The sequence below is a fragment of the Cucumis sativus genome, chromosome 2, assembly GCF_000004075.3.
Source record: "Cucumis sativus cultivar 9930 chromosome 2, Cucumber_9930_V3, whole genome shotgun sequence".
NCBI lineage: Eukaryota > Viridiplantae > Streptophyta > Magnoliopsida > Cucurbitales > Cucurbitaceae > Cucumis > Cucumis sativus.
In genome coordinates, this window is record NC_026656.2 from 19,507,467 (window position 1) to 19,531,399 (window position 23,933).

Consider the following 23,933-nt stretch of genomic DNA (forward strand, 5'->3'; position numbering starts at 1 on the left):
TTTAGGATTTAATATAACTTCTAAAAGATATCATTATTATTTTAGTATTGAGATAAATACAACCTCAGTGTAATTTGATATTTACCAAAATTGTTTTTCTTTCTCTTTTTTTTTTTTTTTTCCTGTAATTAGAATTTAAAGGAAAAATTTAAAAAAAAAACGTCAAGCAAACTCGCCGTCAACGGAGGCGCGTCAGATTCGTTGGTCTATTTCTTGGCCGCGGCGCGAACGACTGGGCAAATTCTCCGACAACGCGGCATGAACGCGACTCACGAAACAGTAAACGAGGTCCAGACAAAGTCAGCTTAACCTTTACGCAAAGGTCTCAGATGCTAAACCGGCTCCATTCCTTCTTCTCTCCTTCGACATAGGCTCCGCCAACATTTGATTCCCTCCAAAAGTGAGCACAAATGGATAATTCTGGACCTCCGGCAGCGGTTTACGGGTTCAGGGATCGCAGACCAGAAGCTCTGGGCGACCTCCGATTCCTTCCCGACGAAGTCATCAATGCCATCTTGGAGAATCTCACTCCTCGAGATGTCTCCCGCCTTGCTTGTGTTAGCAGGTCAATTTACTATTTCTCTGCCAATTGAACTAAGACCCATGCACTTTTTCAATCTCTGCATCATTTCTGATTGCAATCAGTCCCTGTAATTGAATTTGGTTTCGTTTAGTTCGTTTAACATATGCTGTAAAATGAGAGCCAGTTGTTATGTGTTGGTCTGAATGATTTACGTTGTAGTCTGGTATTTTGGATGCAAATTGGTGTGGGAAATTTATTACTATCAAAATATTTGAACGAGGAATTTGAAATCAGATATTAGGTTCTTCTCTATGTTGGACATAATTTTTTATGAGACATACATTTGTGTGCTCGTTAACTCCTGTTTCTTTTGTAATGCAGCGTTATGTACATTTTTTGCAACGAGGAACCACTCTGGATGAGTCTATGCCTTAACAGTGTAAAAGGTCCATTACAGTACAAAGGCTCCTGGAAGGAAACGGCACTCCGTTTGTATGTTTAAAGCAAAACAAAATTTCGCTGATAGTTTTCTCTACTGATTTTCTTACAAACGTTTTATTCTTTTGGAATGTCCCTTGATTGTCTTGTTCTCAGAACATTCGTCTTTCTTCATATCTAATTGAGATTTTTTAGTCATTTTATTTTCTAGGAAGAATTTATTCTCTTTCTCATTGTTCCTCATTTTCCATTTTCCTCTTCACTACAGAGAAAATGTCCCTGATGGATATGAAGAACCTTGTAGAAAGAAATTACAGTTTGATGGTAATGGTTAATTTGCTTAAGTGAATTTCTATTCTCTTTGGGGGATTTTTCTTTACTCTATGGTATCAGGAATTTTGCACTGAGGTGCCTTATATTTATTATTGGCAACTTGTCATGGGCAGGTTTTCATTCAATATTCTTATACCGAAGATTTTACCGGTGCAATACTACACTGAATGGATTTTATTTGGATGCTGGCAATGTGGAAAGGAAAACTGATCTTTCTTTGGAAGAATTTCAAGAGGAGTTCGATGGAAAAAAACCAGTATGTTAGCTTAGTTGATATCGTAACATGTCCTATCTTATTGTAGCCAGTTTACTTGTGAACAAAATCGATCACTAAAGTCCTGCGATTCAATTGGCCCTCACATCTCTTTAATTTATTGATTCCATTTCTAGCTTCTTCCCTTTCCCTTGGCTGGGTATTTAACTCATCTAAACTGAGATGGATGGCAACTTGACGTCATCCTTCTTCTGTATGTTTCAAACAATAACTGTTATTTAATTTTGCATTTCAATCATGTTCTTGGCCTAACATTTTTTCTTTTAAACCCTAGATGCTGTAGTCGTCTTTGGCACTTAAGTAATGATAAGTAAGAGACAGAGACACTTATTGGGATATTGTGTCTAAGATTAACACGTATAGATATTGGGCACTCTTAACATTACCACACTTTGTTGGGACTTGTGTTAGTTTAGTAATTTTATTTTCTAGGAATACTTGCACTGATGATTGACAAGTTTTTCTTTGGCCTTCCTTTACCCCAATCTTTATGCCATCCATTTGAGTTGTTGCAATACAGTGGCAACTTTGTGGAATGCATAAACTTTCTTTTTGTTCAAAAACAGAGAGAGAAAAAACTCGTAGATGATGAGGTTCAAGATTGGTTTTCTTTAATGGGCAGCACTGTATGCTTCTCCCTTTTAGATCTAAATGACTGCTTAGGTTTAAAGTCAATCTCATGGGCTGTTTCTGGCAGATTATACTTTCTGGATTGGTTGATACTTGGCCAGCTCGGCGTACATGGTCAATTGACAATCTATCGCAAAAATATGGAGATACTGCATTCAGAATCTCTCAAAGGAGTACTAAGAAGATCTCTATGAAATTTAAGGATTATGCGGCATATATGCAACTTCAGCATGATGAGGATCCCTTGTATATATTTGATGACAAGGTAGTTCAGGGAGATGATAATAATATATATATATATATATATATATATATATATATATATATATATATATACGTTTTTTTCTTTTTTCTAAACTCCATTTAAGTTTAGGACATTTTTTTCCATACTTTGTGCAGTTCGGGGAAGCTGCACCAGATTTATTAAAAGACTATGACGTTCCTCATCTATTTCAAGAAGATTTTTTTGATGTATTGGAGGAAGATAAACGGCCTCCCTTCAGATGGCTTATCATTGGCCCTGAGAGGTCTGGTGCATCTTGGCATGTTGATCCATCGCTTACAAGTGCCTGGAATACCCTTTTGTGTGGTCGTAAGAGGTATAAATCCTGAGTTATAGCTATTTCAGAGAAGCTCTAAGGTTCTGTAGTACTGCAACATTTTTATTTTATTTTTATAAAGAAGCACTATATATTCATATTTTGGATGAAAACATGACTCATGACCATATATTCTATATATACATGTTATGGAATTTATTGGCCATATCATATTATAGGAAAATATATTGTTGTGTTCATTCTGCATGTGATTGTTCTGGACAAAACTGTGCCATATAATATTGTGCAGTTGGATACTTGGTTTTCTCTATTCCTATATTTGCTTAATAGTTCTGCCATTGAATTATTCTTAGTTTAAGGGGTGCATACACATTTTTGAGCCAAAAAACTGATCGAGATGTTTTAAGGGGCAATTAGTCATAAGATAGACACATGGGTCAGGTATGGAGCCATGTGTCTAGAAGCACGAAGGGTTTCTTAGGGAGATTGTGTATGGAACCACATGGGTCAGGTATAAGTCCTCAAGTGGCAGAATGACTAGAAGCATGAAGGGTGTCAATAGTCTGATTGATGATCTTGTTAATATTCCTCTTAATAATTTGGCCTCCATTTTGTCAAACATAAATATCTCCCTGTATGGGATTTTAGATTTGTGTAGGCCAGGATTTGTTTTTAAGAGTGGGCAGTGACCTCTTGTCTTCTACAACTTCTGATCATTAGATATGAATATATGGCTGGTCAGTAATGTGTCGAGAAAGGATAATTTGTTATAAACATTCATTCATTTTTAGCAGGAGCGAACTGCATCATCTATCGCCAATTATGTTTTAGAATAATTATTGTGATATCTGATCGATGATCTAAAAATTTCTGAATTGTGCTTCATCTGTGTATATGTACGTGGGAACTTATGATGATTTACTTCTCTTAGTTAATATTTACGAATTAATCCAAACAAAGCAGTATAACAATTTCTGAACAGGTGGGCACTGTACCCTCCAGGAAAAGTGCCTCTAGGTGTAACAGTCCATGTCAGTGAGGAAGATGGTGATGTCAATATTGAAACCCCATCTTCGCTCCAGGTATACTGTCCTAAGTTGGTTTTCTTATTTTATGTATTAATTTCTAATTTTTTATTGGTTGTTGGAAGCCCCTAGGCCCTTTTTGTATATTTCATTGCATCAATAAAATCACTGTTTCGTCTCCCAAAACAAAGACTATTTTTTTTTTTTTGCTTTTGTTTTTTTAGAAAAGAAACAAACAAAAAGATAAGTATTAAGGCCACGTTTGACAATCATTTGATTTTTTATTTTTAGTTTTTGAAAATGAAGCCTATAGTTATTCCTTCCACCTCTAATTCTTTTTGGAAAATTGCATCAAATGACAAAAACATTTAGAAAAAAATAGCTCATGGCACCTCTTTTTTGCATATTGCGAATATGACAAATATGACAAGTAATTAGTGATATCAGACAGTTATCAGAGGGTTATTAGAGGGCTATTAGAGGGTTATCGACTTTTAAATTTGTTACTTTTGCAATTTAGAAAATGTATTGATATGGATCTTATTAGTGTAATTTTTTTTTTTTTTTTTTTGCTATTTTTGCAAATGCCCCATTCTTTTTTGCTTTATGATCTACTTTTTATCTGGGTTCACGACCAAATAAAATTTTGAAACTAAAAAAATAGTTTTCAAAATCTTGTTTTTGATTTTGAAATTTGGCTAAGATTTCACATCTTGTACTTTAAAAGATACAAATCATTGTAAAAAGACGAGAGGAAATAAGCTTAATTTTCAAGAACCAAAATTAAAAAACAAAATGGATACCAAGCGGAGCTTAAACAATTCACTTTGGACTAGTAATTGTGTGTGTGTTTTTTGATAACAACTTTGGGCTATTGTGCATATAGTGGTGGCTCGACTTTTATCCCCTTCTTGCTGATGAAGATAAGCCTATCGAATGCACCCAACTTCCAGGAGAGACAATCTATGTTCCAAGTGGCTGGTGGCACTGTGTCCTTAATCTAGAATCAACAATTGCTGTCACACAGAATTTTGTTAATGTCAACAACTTCGAATTTGTATGCTTCGATATGGCGCCTGGTTATCGTCACAAGGGAGTTTGTCGTGCTGGATTCCTTGCTCTTGATGGAAATGGATTAGAGGATACTGAAACTCATATTCCATGTGATAAGGATAGTTTGAGTACTTTTGACCTTGAAAGGAAAGAGAAAAGAATCAAGGTGCATAAATGTGAAGATGATTCAACTCATGAAAATGCATTGAATGGTGCCTCTAAATTCTATAATTTGTGGAAGCAAGGTTTTTCTTATGATATAAATTTCTTGGCCTCATTTCTGGACAAGGAAAGAGATCACTATAATTCTCCTTGGAGCTCAGGCAATTGCATTGGACAACGGGAATTGAGGGAATGGTTATCCAAGCTCTGGTATGAGAAACCAGCAATCAGAGAGTTAATATGGAAGGTACATATCTTTTGTGGCTGGCCATCATTCATAACAATAAGTATCATTTTTCTATTACATATAGTAAGAAACTTTCTTGTAAATAAGTTGGCTTGGTTAGTTATGTAAGCTGTAGGATATCCAACTTTAGTGACATATATTTCTTTCCTACCCACTCGTGAGTTTATTTGAGGCTTTTCTATTCATTTTTGGAAATTCTTCTTGATTATGAACTTTGTTGGACAGCAAACGTTCTTACAAGGGTGTCTCTTGTTCAAAGGAAAAAAACTAACTTTCCTAGGGCATAATTTTTTAAGATCCTCCATCTGAAGGGGTTTTTTCCTTTCCATTTGTAATATGTCATGGATAAACCATACTTTTTATATTCCCTTGCACATACCTTTCATTTTAATCAGTGAAAGTTTGGTTTCTTAAAATATATGTGTGTGTATTTTGAGCTTTGACTTGAGGTCTCTGACCTTATTGCTAGTTTAATTTTTACTATTCACATATCTAAACAGTTAAAAGGACAATTTAGGATGACTTCATTTAATTTGTTCCCAACAACGTATAAGTTATTAATTACTTTAAAATATCTCAGGGAGCATGTCTTGCTATAAATGCTGGAAAATGGTTAGAATGCCTAGAAGAAATTTGTGCCTTTCATGATATGTCTCCTCCCACTGATGAGGAGCGGCTTCCTGTTGGCACTGGTAGTAATCCTGTAAGTCTTCTGAACTTTTTACTTCTTGGAGTTTATATCTCCTTCCTTGTGTTGTTTTGCCACCGTCTTGAAATGTTGACACATTGGCTGAGTTAATGATCTTCAATTTCTTGTTTGATTTTTGGTTGGGCTGTTTGTGTTCTACTAATGGAAGTTATTGGTAACTTCTATTGTAAATTTTTATTTCACTGAGTTCTCCATAGTAAACGTACCCACATTTACTATGGAGAACTCTGTTTGCATGCCTAAGCCTAATGACTAAGAATTTAAGAAGTTGTTGCAACCCAATTAATTAAAAAATCATCAGGGGAATGCGACTCAAATAAACTAGAGAACATTCTTGAGTCAGAATTAATAATAACTCACCCCAATTAATACAAATATCTACCTTCTTTCATGAAAATTTTGTTTCTTATCTAAAATGAAAGAAATATATTGAGATGCCTCAGGTGTTGCGTCAGTTAGGGATATATATATTTCTGTTGACAGTTCTGAGTGAACCAAATACGCCAGAAATGGCAAAGATCTATGCAAATTTCCTTTGCCTTTAATAGTAGGGATGCTAAAGTATGTCACGTAAAACCCAAGTGCACTTATTAAGGGCTATTCTGGTGCTGGAAACTTAATAAAATTTACAGCCGAAAGAAGTGTGTGGTCATCGGTCTTCTGAACTCTTCTGGTGATGATTACTTGTAAGAGCTAAAGCTGTTTCTTCTCTAATTAGTTTTGACTCTTTACTTTTGAGTTATAAATTTCTAGCCCAACACACTGTGCTACTGTGCATAAACTAATGATGTTTTCTGAGAGGATGAAGCTCCGTTAAGTGTTTTTGTCACTTTTTCTTGTTCTCTAGGTTTATCTCATGGATGATCGTGTAGTAAAGATATATATTGAAGAAGGTGTTGAAGCCTCACTGTACAGTTTAGGCACTGAGGTAGGCACTATACTTTCATTTTTATCCTAAAATATCATATATTATCCATTCATCTTCTGTGTTACATACTTCACAGCTCGAGTTCTATAATCTATTATGTAAAGGGAATTCTCCACTGAAAAATCACATTCCTGAAGTCTTAGCATCTGGGATTCTTTACCTTGAAAATGGAGCTTATAAAATTGTACCTTGGGATGGCAAAAAAATTCCAGATGTGATTGCCAGGTGCAACCTCCTTCCAGATATGTACCAAGCAAATGATTTCCCATTTGGTGTATGGAGCAAGAAACAATTTGAATTCAGAAAAGCTGGCCTATCAATGTATGAACCAATGGGTTCTGCTGAACCAATAAATATATGGCCATACATCATTACTAAACGATGCAAAGGGAAGATGTTTGCTCAACTGTAAGATCATCTACTACTTTTCAAGTTCTAATTCTCATCTTTTTTTTTCGTTAAATGGTACACGTTAATTAGGCTTTAATGATTGTTGGAAATTTTCATTTGAGAATTGAAGGATTTTTTATTGACTGGGTTCAAATCAAATTGTGCAGAAGGGATTTCTTATCATGGGATGATGCTTTAAACTTGGCTTCCTTTTTGGGAGAGCAATTACGCAATCTTCATCTCTTACCTCATCCATCTTTTAATAGCACAATTTCATCAACTAGCTATACATTGGAGGCTATTCCTGATTGCTCAAAAATTACTCCCAAGTGGGATGTTTTTATCAAAACTTTAAATAAGAAGAGAGAGAGCATTTCAGATCACGTTAAGAAATGGTATGTCTCCTTATGTCAATTGAATGGTTTGTTTACGTTTTTTATTCATCTGCAATCAAACATTGATCAAATGGCCAATTTAAAGTTGATGACTCAGTCAAATATTTTATGCATTTTGGTGCACATGTGATCATACCGAATGGTACTTAAACGTGCCAGTTTAATGCTTTTGGACTTGAGTCGGAATCAATTAGATGTTTTTATTTTGAAGCACTTGGGTTCTCTCGCTCGGGATGTTAATATCTCATGTCTACAGAACAAAGTTTTCATGGGAGATTTGAAAGCTGTGTTCATGGGTCATGAACACTGCTTCTTCTTTATAATATGAAATAAATTGTGATCTCATATCTTTGTAAATCTGCATCTGGGAGCATGAACACTAAACCAAAGAGGATCTGTGAGCGTTGCCTACTTAAAATAACTATTAATCAGTCTGCTTTTTTCTGTTCTCAATTTGAACAAGGGCTTCATCAATTCACTACTTGCTTTTACTACTAGATGGAGTCAGGACTGCATAGATGGGGGACTACAGTCTTAGTTGCTATGACAATTCTATGGAAAAATATTCCTCTTTACACTCAAACACTACTAGAAAGAATAATCATGATGCAAAACGGCCTCTGCCCCTCCCCATGACCCAGTTAATAATATTTTATAACTACACTGAATGATCCCTTCAAATTAGCGAAATAGAAGTATCTGCTCAAGTACTAGTAGAAAGCTCTCATGTATCTTTTGTCTTTCTATCATGTTTTTACAATCAGTGGGCTAGCAGTAGTAAAACTCTTCCCATTGAGGTTTAAGTCGCATGCCACCTCTATACTACATCCATACCTTTGCCCATGTCAGAATACTTTTATTAACAAGCATTCTAACATGCCATGAAAAGATATAATTTTCCCCCGTGAACCATTCATTTTAATTTTGCAGGGGAAGTTCTATTCCAAGATCATTGATTGAGAAAGTTGATGAATACTTACCAGATGACATGGCAAAGCTGTTCGATATAATCGAGGTTTGCATTTTACAAGTTTTTCTGGTCATTTCGTAAAAAAAAAATTTGTGGGACAAGAAATATTGTATTTATAGAAAGATCTAACTGTTCTCTGATATCCGAAGATGAAATATCCACCACCACCACCACCACACAGAGTAGCAAAATTAAGGATAAACTCTGTTTTGGCCTGAATAAAACAAATGACCTGGATTGAAGTTTAAATGTTAAATTATCAAAAAGAAAAACAAGACTTAGAACTTCATCCAGATAGAAAGACGGATCAGAATCAAGTTTCAATATACTCATCCTCTTCTCAAAGCTCACAAAAAGAATTTTGTGTTTTCTTTCAAGCCAAAAATAAAATATTAAAAAATCCAGCAAAGCATATGGTAGCATTTAGACCTTGGCTTTTCCTTTGAAGTAATGTTTTTTTAGAACATGCTCCAGGATGGTTTGGTCCTTATGTGGCCATCCTCATTTGGTATCGAATCAAAGAAGGTACATTAGTGGTCTTTGTTATTGTTGTTGCAATGCACTCTTCAAGGGGCTTAGGAGATAACCTAGACCTGAATTCTTTAGAGAGGGTTGGTTTTTCCTAAGAGCTGAACCCCAGTAACCTTTGCTACACTATGTTCATATAATGAAGAGTCTCCACTTGTGGTCAGCCACCATTGATCCCTGATAGAGAAAAACATAATTTTAGTCCTCTTTTGAGATCATTTTGTACATAAGGGAACGACCCTCTCTGCCTACATTAAACTACAAATCTATTACCAACAGTCCAATAACTAAGCAATCTTCGATGGAATAAATACAAATGAAAAGGGCAGTGGATTGGCATACATTATCATAAATTAAGGGATAAAAAACTCAGGAAGAGAGCAACTGTCAAACGAGAGTTGAACATGATTTGAGCCATTTATAGCAACTGTTCTTGAGAATCTCATGTTGTTTGATTTGGTATTAGTACTATGTATATCTTTTGATGATTTTGATTTCATTTCAGGATGAAAATGACTTGAAGGACTGCATGGGTTTATCGTGGATTCATTCTGATTTCATGGATGATAATATTCTAATGAACCCATGTTTAGTTAAATCGTGCTTAAGTGAAAGTACTGGAGACAAGTACCTGCCATCCAATGGCTCTAAAAATGGCTGGAATGACAATGAACAGAGTGAATCTTGGTGTCCGAGTTACATACTTGATTTTAGCAATTTGTCTATAGGTTTGGATTTCTTTTCTCCAGTACCGTTACATGGTTCATTAATATAATATGGCTGTGAAATAGTATCATTCCTTTGCAATTTACATTTTCCCCCCTTTATTTTGGATTTGATCAATGCATGAATCATGGCATCTGAAATCCCACGTTTTTTCTTTTTATAAGTGTAACGTCAGTTTTAGGGTCAAAGGTGTACCTAAAGCTCTGAGACTCGTGACATTGATTGTTCCGTGCCTTTACTAAGATTTTTTTTCCCGTTAAAGCAAGCTTGAAATGAGGCACCTCTTTAAATTTCTTCAGTGGTTAGAAAGCTATTAAAGAATGAAACAACTCCAGTATATATGCAATGATTAAAAAAGAATACCATTTATTTTTCTTTTGCAGATGACCCAATCTGTGACTTGATTCCTATATACCTCGATGTATTTAGAGGAAACCCAAATCTTCTTCAGCGGTTTCTGGAAAGCTATAAACTTCCTCTGGCAAGGTCGCAAAATGTTGATTCCGGTGACAAACTACGAAGACATTCATATCGTATCATGTAAGTCATAGATGGTTTTACAGTGCACATAAGTTGATCTTGTCTCTCCCCTTCTTGTGTTGTTTCCAGATATTTTAATTGAAGTGTTGGATTCAACAGCTTGTTAATGTTCACAATCAAATTCAGTTATACCTATATTTCAGCTTATTAAGTAAAAGAAATAGGAAGCTTGATAATAGTTAAGGTGTCATGAAAAGTTGCCTTGTTTTTTAAGTCTCAACCGTTCTCACCTGGTAGACCTCCATGTCATGACAATAGTGGTGAACTATATGGGTAAATACTGAGGAACAAAAGAGGTTATAAGTTGTGAACAACTAAATCTTGATTCACCAATTGACCCAAAAGCTTAAGTTTATTGGTGAAGAAAATTTTAATATACTATCTAAAAAACTCTCTCACTCGTAAGCTTGAAGTATGAATGAGACCCAACAAGTAGAACGAATATTAATTGAGGAGGAAACAACAATGCATTGATGTATTAATGGTTATCTTTAATATTTTCTGTATGGTTGAATACATTGAGTGTTTTCTTTTGCTCATCAGAAATGAGGAAAACAAGAAGTTAGTAAATCAAAAGTTGATTTTGAGCAACTGTTTTGATGAATATCAAAGAAGACAAGTACTCTATAGCAAAAGCGAACTAATCCTAATCCTAATTAATAATAGAAACTAATCCTCATCCTAATTAATAAAAGAAACTAATCCTAAATCTCAAAAACCAAAGAAATTAATCCTAATCCTAATAAATTAAGAATTTGACCACAATACCCTATTCCTACCACATCATTCTATCCCTCTAAAAAAACTCATCCTCGAGTTTTAAAACAAAAATAAAAAGGTAAGCCACTCAAACAGAACATCTTGGAACATTCAAAAGTATGGTTTATTATAAATGAACTACAAGAAAATACAAGATACTGTTAGGATACTTCCTAACGAGAACAAGATCTTAATTTGTTATAAATGAACTATAAGAATTACAAGGTAAACCCAAGTATAAGGCACTTGGAACCTCCCTCGTGACTACTCTCACCCAAGCCTTAGATCACTCCACATAATCCCCCCTCTCACTTACCCTCCCTCTATTTATAACAAGTTGTAATCACCCAGTAACTACACTTACACAATAACTACTAGGAACCACACACAATAACTACCGGTAACTTCCTATCTATCCAATTACCCTTATACTCCTTAACTGACATCATACTAAATATCTAGTACTTAACGTTTACCCTATTCCTACTATATCATATTTTCTTTGAGTTCTATAAGAGTACTAGTTAGAGGGTATATGATGGGTACATTAGCAAGGGCATAGGGACAATTAGCAAGAGGTGCCTTAGTTATAAATAAAAGGTGTTGGGTGGCTTGTTTGCAGTTGAAATTTTATAGTAATAGGGATGATTGCGGTCATTTTATGTGTAGGTGTTATTGCATCTTGCATGACGAGGATATCTTGAGTGCCATGGCCAGCTTATGGAAGGAACTGAAAACGGCCAAGTCTTGGGAAGAAATTGAGCTAACAGTTTGGGGAGGATTGAATAGCTATAAGGGTCTTACATGATCCTTTTCAACATTTGAGACCTAAAGTCATACGATTGGAATACATATATACAAAGATTGGATGCATGAGCGGAGCCGATAATTGTCATCAATAAGGTATGGGATACATAAATGAATATGATAGCATTTTCATCTTGGAGTTTTGTCTTCTTTTTCTGTTCTTTTCTTATTTTAAAAAAATTATTTCTATGCTGTAAATTTGTCTCAATGAAGAACAATAAAGCGACCCTTTACTTGTACAAAACGTTCAGTCTAATATATTTACATTCCATTGTCTTAGCAATTGTTCACATGGGCTATGTATGACCTCACCTCTTTTTTTTAAGATTCAACATTATATTTGTTGGACTTTGTTTGAAGTTCTGAGTTCAATTGGAACCCTCTTCAGTATAACCACTAGTTTTCTGCAATGTAGCTTACCTAATGTAATATCGAAATTTAGTCATAGTCAATCCTTAGATTGTTAATTAGTTGGATGATTTTAGTTATGATCTAATATAATTTCTTAAAAGTATAAATAAGCAGGTAAATAAGTTTGATGATTTGTCTTCCATTCTAACGATAAACAAAAAGAAAAAGGGGATGCATTCATCAACTAATCACCATAATGCATCGGCTAAAGCGATATCTTCTAAATGAAATGTTGTTTTCCATTAAAATTCTGTGTATATCATATACACATTTTAAAAAGAGAAAAGCTATATATTATTCTAACGACTATAGTTTCCCTTCTTTTCTTCAATAAATATGAGGCAAAAGCCTCGTTTACAAATTCCATTAAAGTAAAATTGCTAACCACGAACTCATCATAAATTGTAATGAGGCATTTCATGATATGTATATACGCATGTACGACTAATCATGTGTTAAAATGGCAACCTCTAAAGGGGCAGAGCCTTCCCCAGAAACAAATTTTAGACATTGTTCTAAAACCTCTATGCTGGAAAAAAAAAATCACTTAATATTAGCACTAAATAGAAAAGAATAAAAATACCGTGAATTAATTATAAAGTATACAAAGCATTTGAAAAGATGAAATAAGTCGAAATTAAAGATCTTTCTTTTACCTACGTCTATACATTCGAATCTATTAATAGTTTGTTCATATTTTCATAATTTCCGAATTTCCAACTTACAAGTTATTGCGCCATACAATCTTTTACGAAGTCAATTATTTTAGCACTTAATTTATAATACAATTTTATAGAGTAAATGTATTAATTAAAACACACAAGGAAATTGAAACAATTATATACATACAAACAAAATCTCTTAATAAGACTAAAATCATTTCAAAAGGAGATTTCAACATATTAACAAATAATTCAATCCGAGAATATAGCCTAAAAGAATAAAACCCTCGTTATTAAAATACAAACTATAACCATGCATTCACTAAAACTGAAAAATAAGTTAATTGTGCAGATTAGCAGGCACTTCCAAAATTCTTCCTCAACTATCATAAAAATATTAAGTAAATTTCAAGAAATGAGTGGTCAATTAGAAACCAAAATAACCAAAACATTCTAGATGTCATATGCAAGCAGCCTCATCAAAAAGTACATTCTTTTAAAAGCAAAACGAGAGATAGAAAATATAAAGATAACAGAAAAGCTGAAGACATAAATAATGCGGAGAAACTAAGCAGCAATGGATGGCTTTGAGGCAGCCGAGAGCCTGGACCTCTTCTTGGCCAAACTCTCGCTGCGACGTTCTCTTTGCTCCTTCAACCTCGAGGACAGAAGCTTCTGATACTCGGCAGCCTCGGATTTAGCCTTGGCAATTCTCTTTTTCTTCTCTGCAATTCTTCCTCGCTTCCTCTGCAAAGTAAGTGGGGTAACCAGCCTCTGAATCTTGGGAGCTTTGCTAACCTTTTTACCTGCCAATCAATCAAATTAACCCTCATAAACTAGATACCACAACAAGTGAAACTAATAGAAATGTATTTAAGGAAAGAACCGATCAAGTTTTCTTTAAGCATGATCAGTCTAGTTGTGCATACAGCAGCAATCTTAAACAATGATATGATGTGATATCATATGAACATACATCAAGAACTTTTGAGACTATTGTTATCAAAGGAATATTGTATGTCAAATAAATTATACAAATTTATAAACAAAAAAGGAAGTACTTAGACCATACCAGCTTTTGTGGTGAATGATCTACGGTATGTGTTAACATATTTTCGAACATCGTCCTCCTTTGAGAGATTGAAAAGTTTGCGAATCTTGGACGCCCTCTTGGGACCCCTCATCCTAGGTTTCTCGGAGTCTGTCAAGCCAGGAAGATCATTGTCTCCCTTCTTCACAATCACCAAATTCAAAACAGAAAGGTCTTGGCTGACAATGCAACCACGCACTGACTTCCTCCTGCGTTCTCCATTGCGTCTTCCATACCCACGGAAACAGGGGGTACCTGCCAACAAAAGTAAAAAATGCACGATTGTATTACTTAATAGAAACTACAGCTTAAATGAGTTAGGCAATAACTGCCATAAACATTTCCACAAACCTCTGTGAAGCAAGAGGCGGACACGACCAGGGGTCAGGACACCCTGTTTCATTGGGAATCCTTGCTTGTCACAACCTCCCATAATCTTAAAAACATAACCCTTGAATTCCTGGAAATAGGAGCATCGTCATCAGTTACACTCAGTCACAGAAACTGGGAACTAAGACTTCATTAATGAAAGAAGATCAAACATACCTCCCCGAGGGAATCTCCACTGACTTCCTGGGAGATCCTCTTGTCAAAGAAAGCACGGCTATACAAATTCGAGAAATAATTTCAGTCCATTACGAAAGTAAAACTGAAGTAAACATGATGATAAATAAATGTACAAACAAAAAAGGGAATAACTAAAACCTATCTTCCCGACCGACCAAATAAAATTAACAAAAGATTTTCGCTTAAAAACTACTGTTTTGCCAAAAACAACAAGGAGAAAAACAGACCACTAATCAAAAAACGAAAACCAACAGACGTCACAGCAGCTAGATTTCCAGAGATGTCAACAAAAAAGCCTATCTAAAATCTTCCATACAAAGGCTACAAATTAACACAACAGTTAGCACAGAAAATACATCGAACTAACGATTTCGACACTGCTCTACCATTCAAAAGGTAAACCGTAAATTTACTACACATTTTCAAATCCCTAGATTCAGAAAGCCATAATATTGAAATCACAGATACGAGCATGGGAAAAACAAAAAAAAAAATACACGGATCCTAGTAGCATACATGACACTCTCACGCCACCAATACAATGTATTTATGTAAAAAAGTTAAAGATATGAACAAGAGAAAGCACATTCGGGATGCAAACAACAGATTGAAGAAGAATAGGGGGATTAGAAGGCTAACAGTTTCTGGTCATCGTCTATCTCCAGCTTCTTCTGGCATCCAGTAGTCGGATTGGCGATATTAAACTGAGAAACACGAGACCTCCAAGTTAGTATTGAAGAGAAAATCAGGAGAAACCTAAGAGAGAAGAAGAATCTAAGGGACGAACCTTCATCTTCGAACGATGAGATTGAAGCAGGCGGCCGCAGAAAAGAGACGAGCAAAGTGGAGAGCGAACGACGCCTTAAGCTTTAGGGTTTTAAAACCTGCACCTATGGGAATTTATATATGTGCTCTAATATTTTAATATTGGATCCGAAACAAATTGGCCATAATCTGTAATATTCTGGACGGCCCAATAATAATAGGAGCCCAAGTCACCTACAAAGCCCATCAAATAATTTTTTAAAATATTCATTTTACGAATATTGATTCATCCTTGATAAAAATAAGATTTAACAAAGTGGCGTAGATTTTATTACATCTGTATTCTTTACAAAAAAAAAAAAATAGTGTACACTTAATTATTATTCCTAAAAAATCAATCGAATATAATTATTTTTGAAATAAAACATTCAAAACCCTATTCATATTGTTTCTCGTGAACCCAGTTCTCATCCCAACCTAAATAACATATATAGTACTACCTCTTCGCTATTTAATACATCGTTAAATAATTTATTAATTATTTATATCGCATATCTTACTTTATATGTTAAAAAATGATGGTTCCATTAGACAAAAAAATCTAAATTGATATCATGAAACTTTTAAATTTGTCACAAACTTGCCAAACACCAAAATTGAATGCTCGTAAACACATTGAACACAATGTTTAGTGTTTGGACATTGTTTGGGAATGATTTTTCTTGTTGGTTTTAGGTTAGGTTTCCATTTTCTTTCTGTTTTTTTTCTATATACAGTTTTCAAATTCTAGCTTACATGCATCAAAAATTGAATAACAAACATATATATGGAAGTGGTATTTATAAGTTAAAATTTGAAAAAACAGTAACCACAATCCAAATGGCAATTAAAAGCCTATAAAGTACACATTTTTCAAAGGCTCTAACCAAAATGAATATCATTTGATAACAAAATAAAAATAGGGACATTTGAATAGACTTGATACAAAAATATCTTAGTCTACTACAATATTAGATTATCATCCACTTATAAACTCAATATTAACTGATAATTAAATAAGGCAGATCTAACCCTGTCAAATAATTAGCATAAAATATATTTCACTTTTATCAAACAAATCTAAGTTTCTCACAAAGTTGGGTCACTAGAAGAGCTTTGCATTTTGATCCAATCATAGGCTTTTACATGAATAGAGCCACAAAGAATCCACATCCCTCCCTACTGCCAAACAAAATACTCCAATATGCAAACTATTTCACAATATCATCACAATATTAACTATGAGATTTGATTTTATCTCTGCTGATTCAACTAATTTTCTTGGTAAATTTTGACAACGTTAGACAAATAAATCACTTATTTTGATACTATATTAAACTGGAAAGAGTATGATAAATCAAAGAACCTAAATCGACCGACCACATCGAAAAAAGTCGTCGGAGAAGAGGGGGCTAGTTATATTGGTTTGGGTAAAATCCAAAGCGACAAAATTTTAAATTAACCAACCAATGGCTAATTTGAACACCTCGATATCGATATTAGTTGAATATTCAATAAACTAACCACAGTCTATTGATCAGCAGTTTGGTCGAAAACCCAATTATGATTGATCATTGGACACCATACTTTAAATTACTGATTGATCTAAAAGGTTAAACTTATATGTGACAATAAATTTACAATGATATCATCCAACGTAACAAATTGTTGTATGGATCTATGATACGATTAACTTATTGTGTATATATTGACAAACTCAAATGACTATTCCACAAACACATATTATTATTTATGTTTAATTTGACTCATCTAAAACTGTAAATAAACATTTTTCCATTTGCAAAATTACAATAAATACAGACAACTATTTTAAACTATGTAGACTCTCGTGATCCAACCATTAGCATTGGCTTTTCTTTTTTTTTTTTTTTGGTAACGATAATTAATTAAAAGCTAATAATAAATACAATCTTGTTTGGTGATTATGAATATAAATTTATCATATGCACAATCCTTTCACAACATACCAACTACATGTAATTTTATCGAAGTACCAATCTTTCATTTTCCGGCAATTAATTGTTTTATAATTACATCATCTCCCAAAAAGTCCGATTAGCAACCATAATATTTCATAAAAAATAGTGTTGACTTAAATAAAAACCCATAAACAAAAAATAAAAGAAAAGGTCCACCACACTTTCAATAAGCTGTATTTTAGACCATACACATATATACATACATGAAAAATGAAGATTTAAGCTTACCACTCTAGACACGATTTAATTCAAGATGTTGTATTGAGTTAAGTGAAAAAAAGATCAAATTATACAAATAAAAAGATGTTGAAAAAAATTGTTCACTTAAATTTGTAATAAAATTGAAAAATAGAAAAACAAAATTTGAGACAAGGTCGATTTGTAAACATTAAAAGTCGAATTATTATGAAATGGAAATAGGTGACAGTGTAGATGGAAAAACCAACATGGGTCTAAACTAAGTAAATGGAAGACGGGAAGGAATTTGGAAGACCAACTGATTGATAGATGGAGGAAGAATTTGAAGCATGGTGTATTGGGTGAGGGTTTAATAAAAGAAAAATGAATTGGATGGTTTAAATTTAGGGGGAAAAAAGAAGAGGGAAAAGAAAAGTAAGTGGGTCAGGTCAAAGAAAGAATGGCCATCCTTTCCTGCACAGGGTTGGGCCCTTTAATTCAACTATACAAGAATTCTTTTTTTTTTTTTAGTTTTTATATTCAAATTAATTCTTATTTAATATATTTATTAAAAAGAAAAATGAAAAATGAAAAAAGAAAAATGAAAAAAGAAAAAACTTCCATTGCCAGCTGCCACTAAAAAAAAAAAGAAAAAGAAAACGGTTTTTTATTTTAAATAGTGTTATTTATATATATAGAGAGAGACAGATTAATTCGATCCAACGGCTGTGAATGAATCTCTGAAATGTCTGTCCATCTGAACCGCAATTATCGGTCCACTAATCCCGAAAAAGCCCCTGCATTCGCCCCTCAAAAGCACACCCTCTTCCACTCTCCGTCTTCCTCTCCTCCCCTTCATCTCTTTACCTTTCACACTTTGATCCTAAAACCACCGTTCTTCAGATCTATTCTTCATTTCCCTTCCAATGGCTGCCGCTCCTTCTGTTCGTGAGGAGAATGTTTACATGGCTAAGCTTGCCGAGCAGGCTGAGCGCTACGAGGAGATGGTCGAGTTCATGGAGAAGGTTTCCGCTTCTCTTGACAAGGAGGAACTCACCGTCGAGGAGAGAAACCTCCTTTCTGTCGCTTACAAGAACGTCATCGGTGCTCGTAGGGCCTCCTGGCGTATCATTTCCTCCATCGAACAGAAGGAGGAGAGCCGAGGTAACGATGACCATGTCTCTGTGATCCGTGACTACAGATCCAAAATTGAGACCGAACTCTCCAATATTTGCGATGGAATCCTTAAGCTTCTTGATTCTAGACTCATTCCCTCCGCTGCTTCCGGAGATTCCAAGGTTTTTTACCTCAAAATGAAGGGCGATTACCATAGATACCTTGCCGAGTTCAAAACCGGAGCCGAACGCAAGGAAGCTGCTGAAAGCACTCTTACTGCTTACAAAGCCGCTCAGGTATGCTTCTCTGACTTCCGATCCATATGTTTTACTGCTGTTTTATCATTTTTTTTATCCTATTTTTTTAGTTTCTTTGTTTTTGTAATAGTTTTCTTTATCTATGATCGCGATTAGGCAAATTTTTGTTTCTATCTAATTGGAAGGTTCATTCCTGCTTTGTGATTTCCGCTTGAGCGATCTTCGTGATGCGTTAAATTGATCGGAGCTGTTTTTTTTTTTTAATTTTATTTACAGGATATTGCAAATTCTGAGTTGCCTCCTACACATCCGATCCGACTTGGATTGGCACTTAACTTCTCTGTATTCTATTATGAAATTTTGAATTCCCCTGATCGTGCCTGCAGTCTTGCGAAACAGGTTAGTCAACTCCCAAAGTTTTTACCGTACACTGTTAATCAAATGTTCGTATGATCAATACCGTGGTTTGTACATTATAATTCCGTTACTTTTTTGCCTGCTCAGGAAGAATATTAAAATTAGAATCGTCATATGCTTGCCTCGTTGTCAAATCATCATGTTGACCGAATCCAAATCTAGATTGCTCTGCCTTTATAAAACCTATGTAACAGTTCCTTCTCATTAATTGACGTAGTTTACGAATTTATTCATATGTTTTTTCATGCTTAAACCAGGCATTTGATGAAGCTATCGCCGAGTTGGATACCCTTGGAGAGGAATCCTACAAAGATAGTACTTTGATCATGCAGCTTCTTCGGGATAATCTCACTCTCTGGACATCGGACATGCAGGTACAGAAATTAAATTCAACCCACTTTGGTTCTGTGGTAGATGCATTCAATAAATTCGTTACTCCACAATGTAGCGACGGTGGTTTGACTATTAATTCGGGTTACATTAATTTGAATTCAAACATTATGTTTAATATTCATCTAACATATTACTCAATTAGCTACTTGACCCTAGCTCATTTGTCACAAAACTTGTATCATCTGCTAGAGGTTTGATTTCCTCGCCCACATGTTGATTTCGTTGAGCTAGTTAGCTGCTGACTAGAATCTATTAGTGAATCTAATCGATGGGTGGAGCGTTGAAACTTTGAAGTTCATTGAAATTACAGAAAAGAATCTTTCCAATTTCATTTAATGTCCAAATTGCAGCGTTTTAATATTGTGGTGTTGTTGTTAATAGGATGATGGAGCTGATGAGATTAAAGAAGCTCCACCGAAGCGTGAGGATGAAAAGCAGTGAGATTAGTGGCTCCCCAAGTAGGGTTAAAACTTCTCCTTTATATGTTTTTGATAGGAGAAGATGCTTGCTTTGCTTGTTGTTGCTTATTTGGTACTATCCGAGTTCTTTCTAAAAGGCTCTCATGTCATTTGTTGCCGGATTGTGATGACCCGAGCTACAAACCTTGTTTACTCTTTTTTTTTTCTTCTTCTGATTAATTATTATATATCTATAATCAGTCCTTTGTTTTCTTCTCAATTTTTGTGATGTTACCCTCTTTCTTTTTCTTGCAACTAACAAGAAAAAGCCTATTTTGAAGCGACGTTTCCTATGTCCAATATAAAATGGATGCTATTCGACATTGATTGATAAGCGTTTGACTTCTATTTTGTCTCCAAGTTCACATTGAATATTGGCTCTTGCCCATTTTTTAGTTGACCATTTTGCTTCAATTTTTTTTTGTTTGTGGTTGGCATTATTAGTGTTGTTCACAAAGTCTTCTATTTAATTATTGATAGTTCCTTATTCTTTCTTCCTATTTTATGAATTTTGGGGAGGGTCGGACTTTTTTAAAGTGAAGTTTGATTCCATTCTATATAGAAAAAAAAAAGGGTTAAAGTTTAAACTTTCATTTACTTTTTACATTGATGTTTGTTTTTTTTGGACTATTTGTACTCTTAATTTTAAGAAATGCAAAAACCATTCTAGATTGATTTAGTGTTAAAAAGGTCAATAACTAAGACAAAACATAAAAGTTTATTTATTCATTTTTTTCTAATACAGATCCTCCTTTGGATTCCATTTAGATTTTCTCTGCTTATATCGTTAACGAACATAGTTACATCAAGTAGTAAAGACTCAACATCTAGCACAATTTAAATAGTAAGATCAAGTTTTCCAATTCACTCCTAGAGTACAATATAATAGGAAAATATAACCTTTTTTTTGTTTGTAACTACTTTAAAATTTTATATAATTCTTTTTAAATTGATAAAGAATGCAATCGGGACCTGTTTTAAGAAGTTTTTTTTAATTATAAATAAATATTTGATAAGTTATTTTTTAAAAATAAATTTTCTCTGTTTTAGTTTTTGGATAAGTGCAAAGTGGAACACTTGTGTTCCACTTTGCACTTATTAAAATGCATGAATAGTACAATGCTAATGTCTTCACATCACTCCACAAATAAATTGAAAAAGTAAAACAAAGACAAGACTGAGTTTGAATTTTGAATTGGGAATCCACTGTTACTTTCCTGACCTAATAACACTGCTTCAAAAGACAAAATTATGTAAATCATTTTCTCTTTTTTAAGAACAAGCAACTCAACGTATGAATATGCTCTATTGAATTAATCAAAGTTAGATGCTAACAAGTAAGATTTTGACAATAAAGTTTTAAGAAGCGATGGAATGAAAAAACCTCGATGATCAGGTATTATTAACCAAGGTAAGGTTGGTGTGTAGAATAAAAGATTTATTTTGTAAATATAATAAGAGTAAAAATAATTATTTAAATTAATAAATAAGTATTTTAAAGATTTTTAATAAGCAAGATAACTTGTAAATAATCTAATCTATGTTATATTCACATTAATAACATTTTGTTATGCTAGTGAAAATTCAACAATTTGGTCCCACATGGTTGGTCTAAAACAAAAAGAATAATTCAACCAAAAAAAATATATGAAAATTTACATTTTATAGAAAAGTTGTAATAAATAGTTTTTTTGTTTGAAATATTTTTTAAAAACACAAAAATCAAACTGATTTTTTAAACAAAATAATTAACTTGATTTTCTAAAATATTAATAAAAAAATAGACAAGCAAACAAATCAGATTTAAAAAAGAGATAAAAATATAATATGCCTAAATAGAAATACTTACGAATTAAGCATTGCATTTCAAATTTAAAACACAGCTTAGATTCTAAAGTAGATGAGAACAACATTTTTTCCTCTTTCTTTCTTTTCCGAGGCGCTGATACTTAAAACGACGACGTTTCTTGAATACACCGCCCGAAGAGGACTGGACTAGTCGCCGATCCATCTAGGGCTTGACGCTGGCACAGTTGGCGAGACCGGCAACTGTGGAAACCCTAATTGACCTGTAGTCGCCGGAAAAACCAAATTTGGGGAAGACAACAACACACCGTGCGACGACGACATTGGGGAGTTCAAGCATCCGAATCCCAATGGTGATGATGGCGTCACCTGGAACTGAGGATGTGCCTGTAGCATGGCAGACGACGGCGGGAGAGGCATCAAACCTTGCTGCTGTTGTGCGGTGAAATTGTTCCAACACGAAGAAGCTAGAGGGCCAAGTGGTGAGAATCCTTGGTTAGGCGGCAGTATATTTGAATCGGCTGTGGGAATTGAATTTTGGATGTATCGCATGTAGGCGGAGACAGGGGATTCGGCCGGTGCGTGGACAGCTGGGAGTGGTGGCAACGGCGATAGAGGCGCCATCGGGCGTCCGGTGAGGCCGGAATTCAGGGGATGGAAACTGTTTGGTAACTGTTGTGGGGGACGATTGGTAACATGAGCGAGAGGAGGAGGGCGGATTCGTTGGAGGCGAGAGCTTTGGGATTTAGGAGGTTGAACAGGCGGAGGATTTGAGAACCGCTCGTGAGCCGGTGAGCCTGTAAGCTTCTGAACCACATCTCGGAAGTCATTCTTGTTAATGTTATACACCGGGGGTTGGTGTTGCTGTTGCGGCTGCGCCTGAATATTCTGTTGCTGCTGCGGTTGAACTGAAGGGGTTGCGGATTGAAGTCGATTTTGGGGATGATTTTGATTCGGAGGAGCATCAAATTCAAAGCATGGCTTTCTCAGCTGGGATTGTGAAGCAGCCTTAGAGATCTTATGGGATAATTTCCTGAGATTGAGACTATTATTGTCTCTTCCTGTGCCACTGCTACTGGTACTGGTCGATTCTACAGATGCTTGACAGTTTATATCCATAACGCATATTATCTAATACAAACAGATCGCAGAACTCACTCTGATTTTTGTTCTCTAATCTATACACAAACAGGTAGATCAGCCACAGGGCTCACAGAAGACAGCTCTAGGAGTGGTGGGGATGGTGGCCTATGCATCTTTCTTCTTGCAGCTGTAGTCCGGTTAGTAGGGACACGGCACAAACCCTTTGTTCGGCTCACCATATATATATCATTTCAAGCTTGAATTTTCGGAACATAGTTGAATGGATGAAAGAGCAGTGATATTTGACATGATTGATGAAAACCCTCATTAATTAGAACCCATGGAAACTTTGCCAACCTTCTTTTGAAATTATTTTGACTGGTTTTTTTATTCACTAAAGATGATTTTCTACTTTATTGGTAGGCAATGAAGCATCGTTGGTATCTTATATAGTATTATGGATTGTTGAACTTACAACTCTTGTGGCTTAATGAAAAGGTGTGAAAGCAAAAGAAGTAACCTTGTCTGTTGTCCTCATCGTCTTTGTCTCTCTCTCTTCTTTAGGTTACTCTATTTTCTTTTGTCTTTCAGTATAATTACAAAAGGAAAGGGGACATGACCCGTAAAAGAAGGCAAACAGAGCTGTTTGTCCTTTTCATTTACTAATATACTTTTAATCCAATGACACTGTTGCT

At 34.7% G+C, this 23,933-nt stretch overlaps 4 protein-coding genes across 4 annotated transcripts; 2 read left to right on the forward strand and 2 right to left on the reverse strand.

The window, feature by feature from the left end:
* Positions 1-149: 149 nt before the first annotated feature.
* LOC101210230 (F-box protein At1g78280) lies at positions 150-12,322 on the forward strand. Its single transcript, XM_011651368.2, has 16 exons — positions 150-565; positions 905-1,015; positions 1,230-1,285; positions 1,408-1,550; positions 2,266-2,463; positions 2,598-2,797; positions 3,741-3,840; positions 4,670-5,245; positions 5,826-5,948; positions 6,802-6,882; positions 6,959-7,290; positions 7,440-7,667; positions 8,598-8,682; positions 9,671-9,893; positions 10,275-10,431; positions 11,860-12,322. Exons 1-16 carry the CDS (start codon positions 411-413, stop codon positions 11,996-11,998), a joined length of 2,907 nt encoding a protein of 968 aa, XP_011649670.1. The 5' UTR covers positions 150-410; the 3' UTR covers positions 11,999-12,322.
* Positions 12,323-13,434: 1,112 nt separating this feature from the next.
* On the reverse strand, positions 13,435-15,648 carry LOC101220405 (40S ribosomal protein S6). The gene is made up of 6 exons (XM_004152580.3): positions 15,515-15,648; positions 15,367-15,431; positions 14,707-14,764; positions 14,512-14,620; positions 14,143-14,415; positions 13,435-13,876 (listed from the first exon to the last, which is right to left on the reverse strand). Exons 1-6 carry the CDS (start codon positions 15,518-15,520, stop codon positions 13,638-13,640), a joined length of 750 nt encoding a protein of 249 aa, XP_004152628.1. The 5' UTR covers positions 15,521-15,648; the 3' UTR covers positions 13,435-13,637.
* A 2,889-nt stretch (positions 15,649-18,537) lies between these two features.
* Positions 18,538-20,680, forward strand: LOC101220164 (14-3-3-like protein). The gene is made up of 4 exons (XM_004152579.3): positions 18,538-19,120; positions 19,358-19,480; positions 19,756-19,872; positions 20,273-20,680. The coding sequence occupies exons 1-4, from the start codon at positions 18,635-18,637 to the stop codon at positions 20,330-20,332; spliced, it is 786 nt and encodes a 261-aa protein (XP_004152627.1). The 5' UTR covers positions 18,538-18,634; the 3' UTR covers positions 20,333-20,680.
* A 1,492-nt stretch (positions 20,681-22,172) lies between these two features.
* On the reverse strand, positions 22,173-23,782 carry LOC101209980 (VQ motif-containing protein 9). Its single transcript, XM_004152705.3, has one exon. It carries the CDS (start codon positions 23,272-23,274, stop codon positions 22,345-22,347), a length of 930 nt encoding a protein of 309 aa, XP_004152753.1. The 5' UTR covers positions 23,275-23,782; the 3' UTR covers positions 22,173-22,344.
* Between the last annotated feature and the right edge of the window lie 151 nt (positions 23,783-23,933).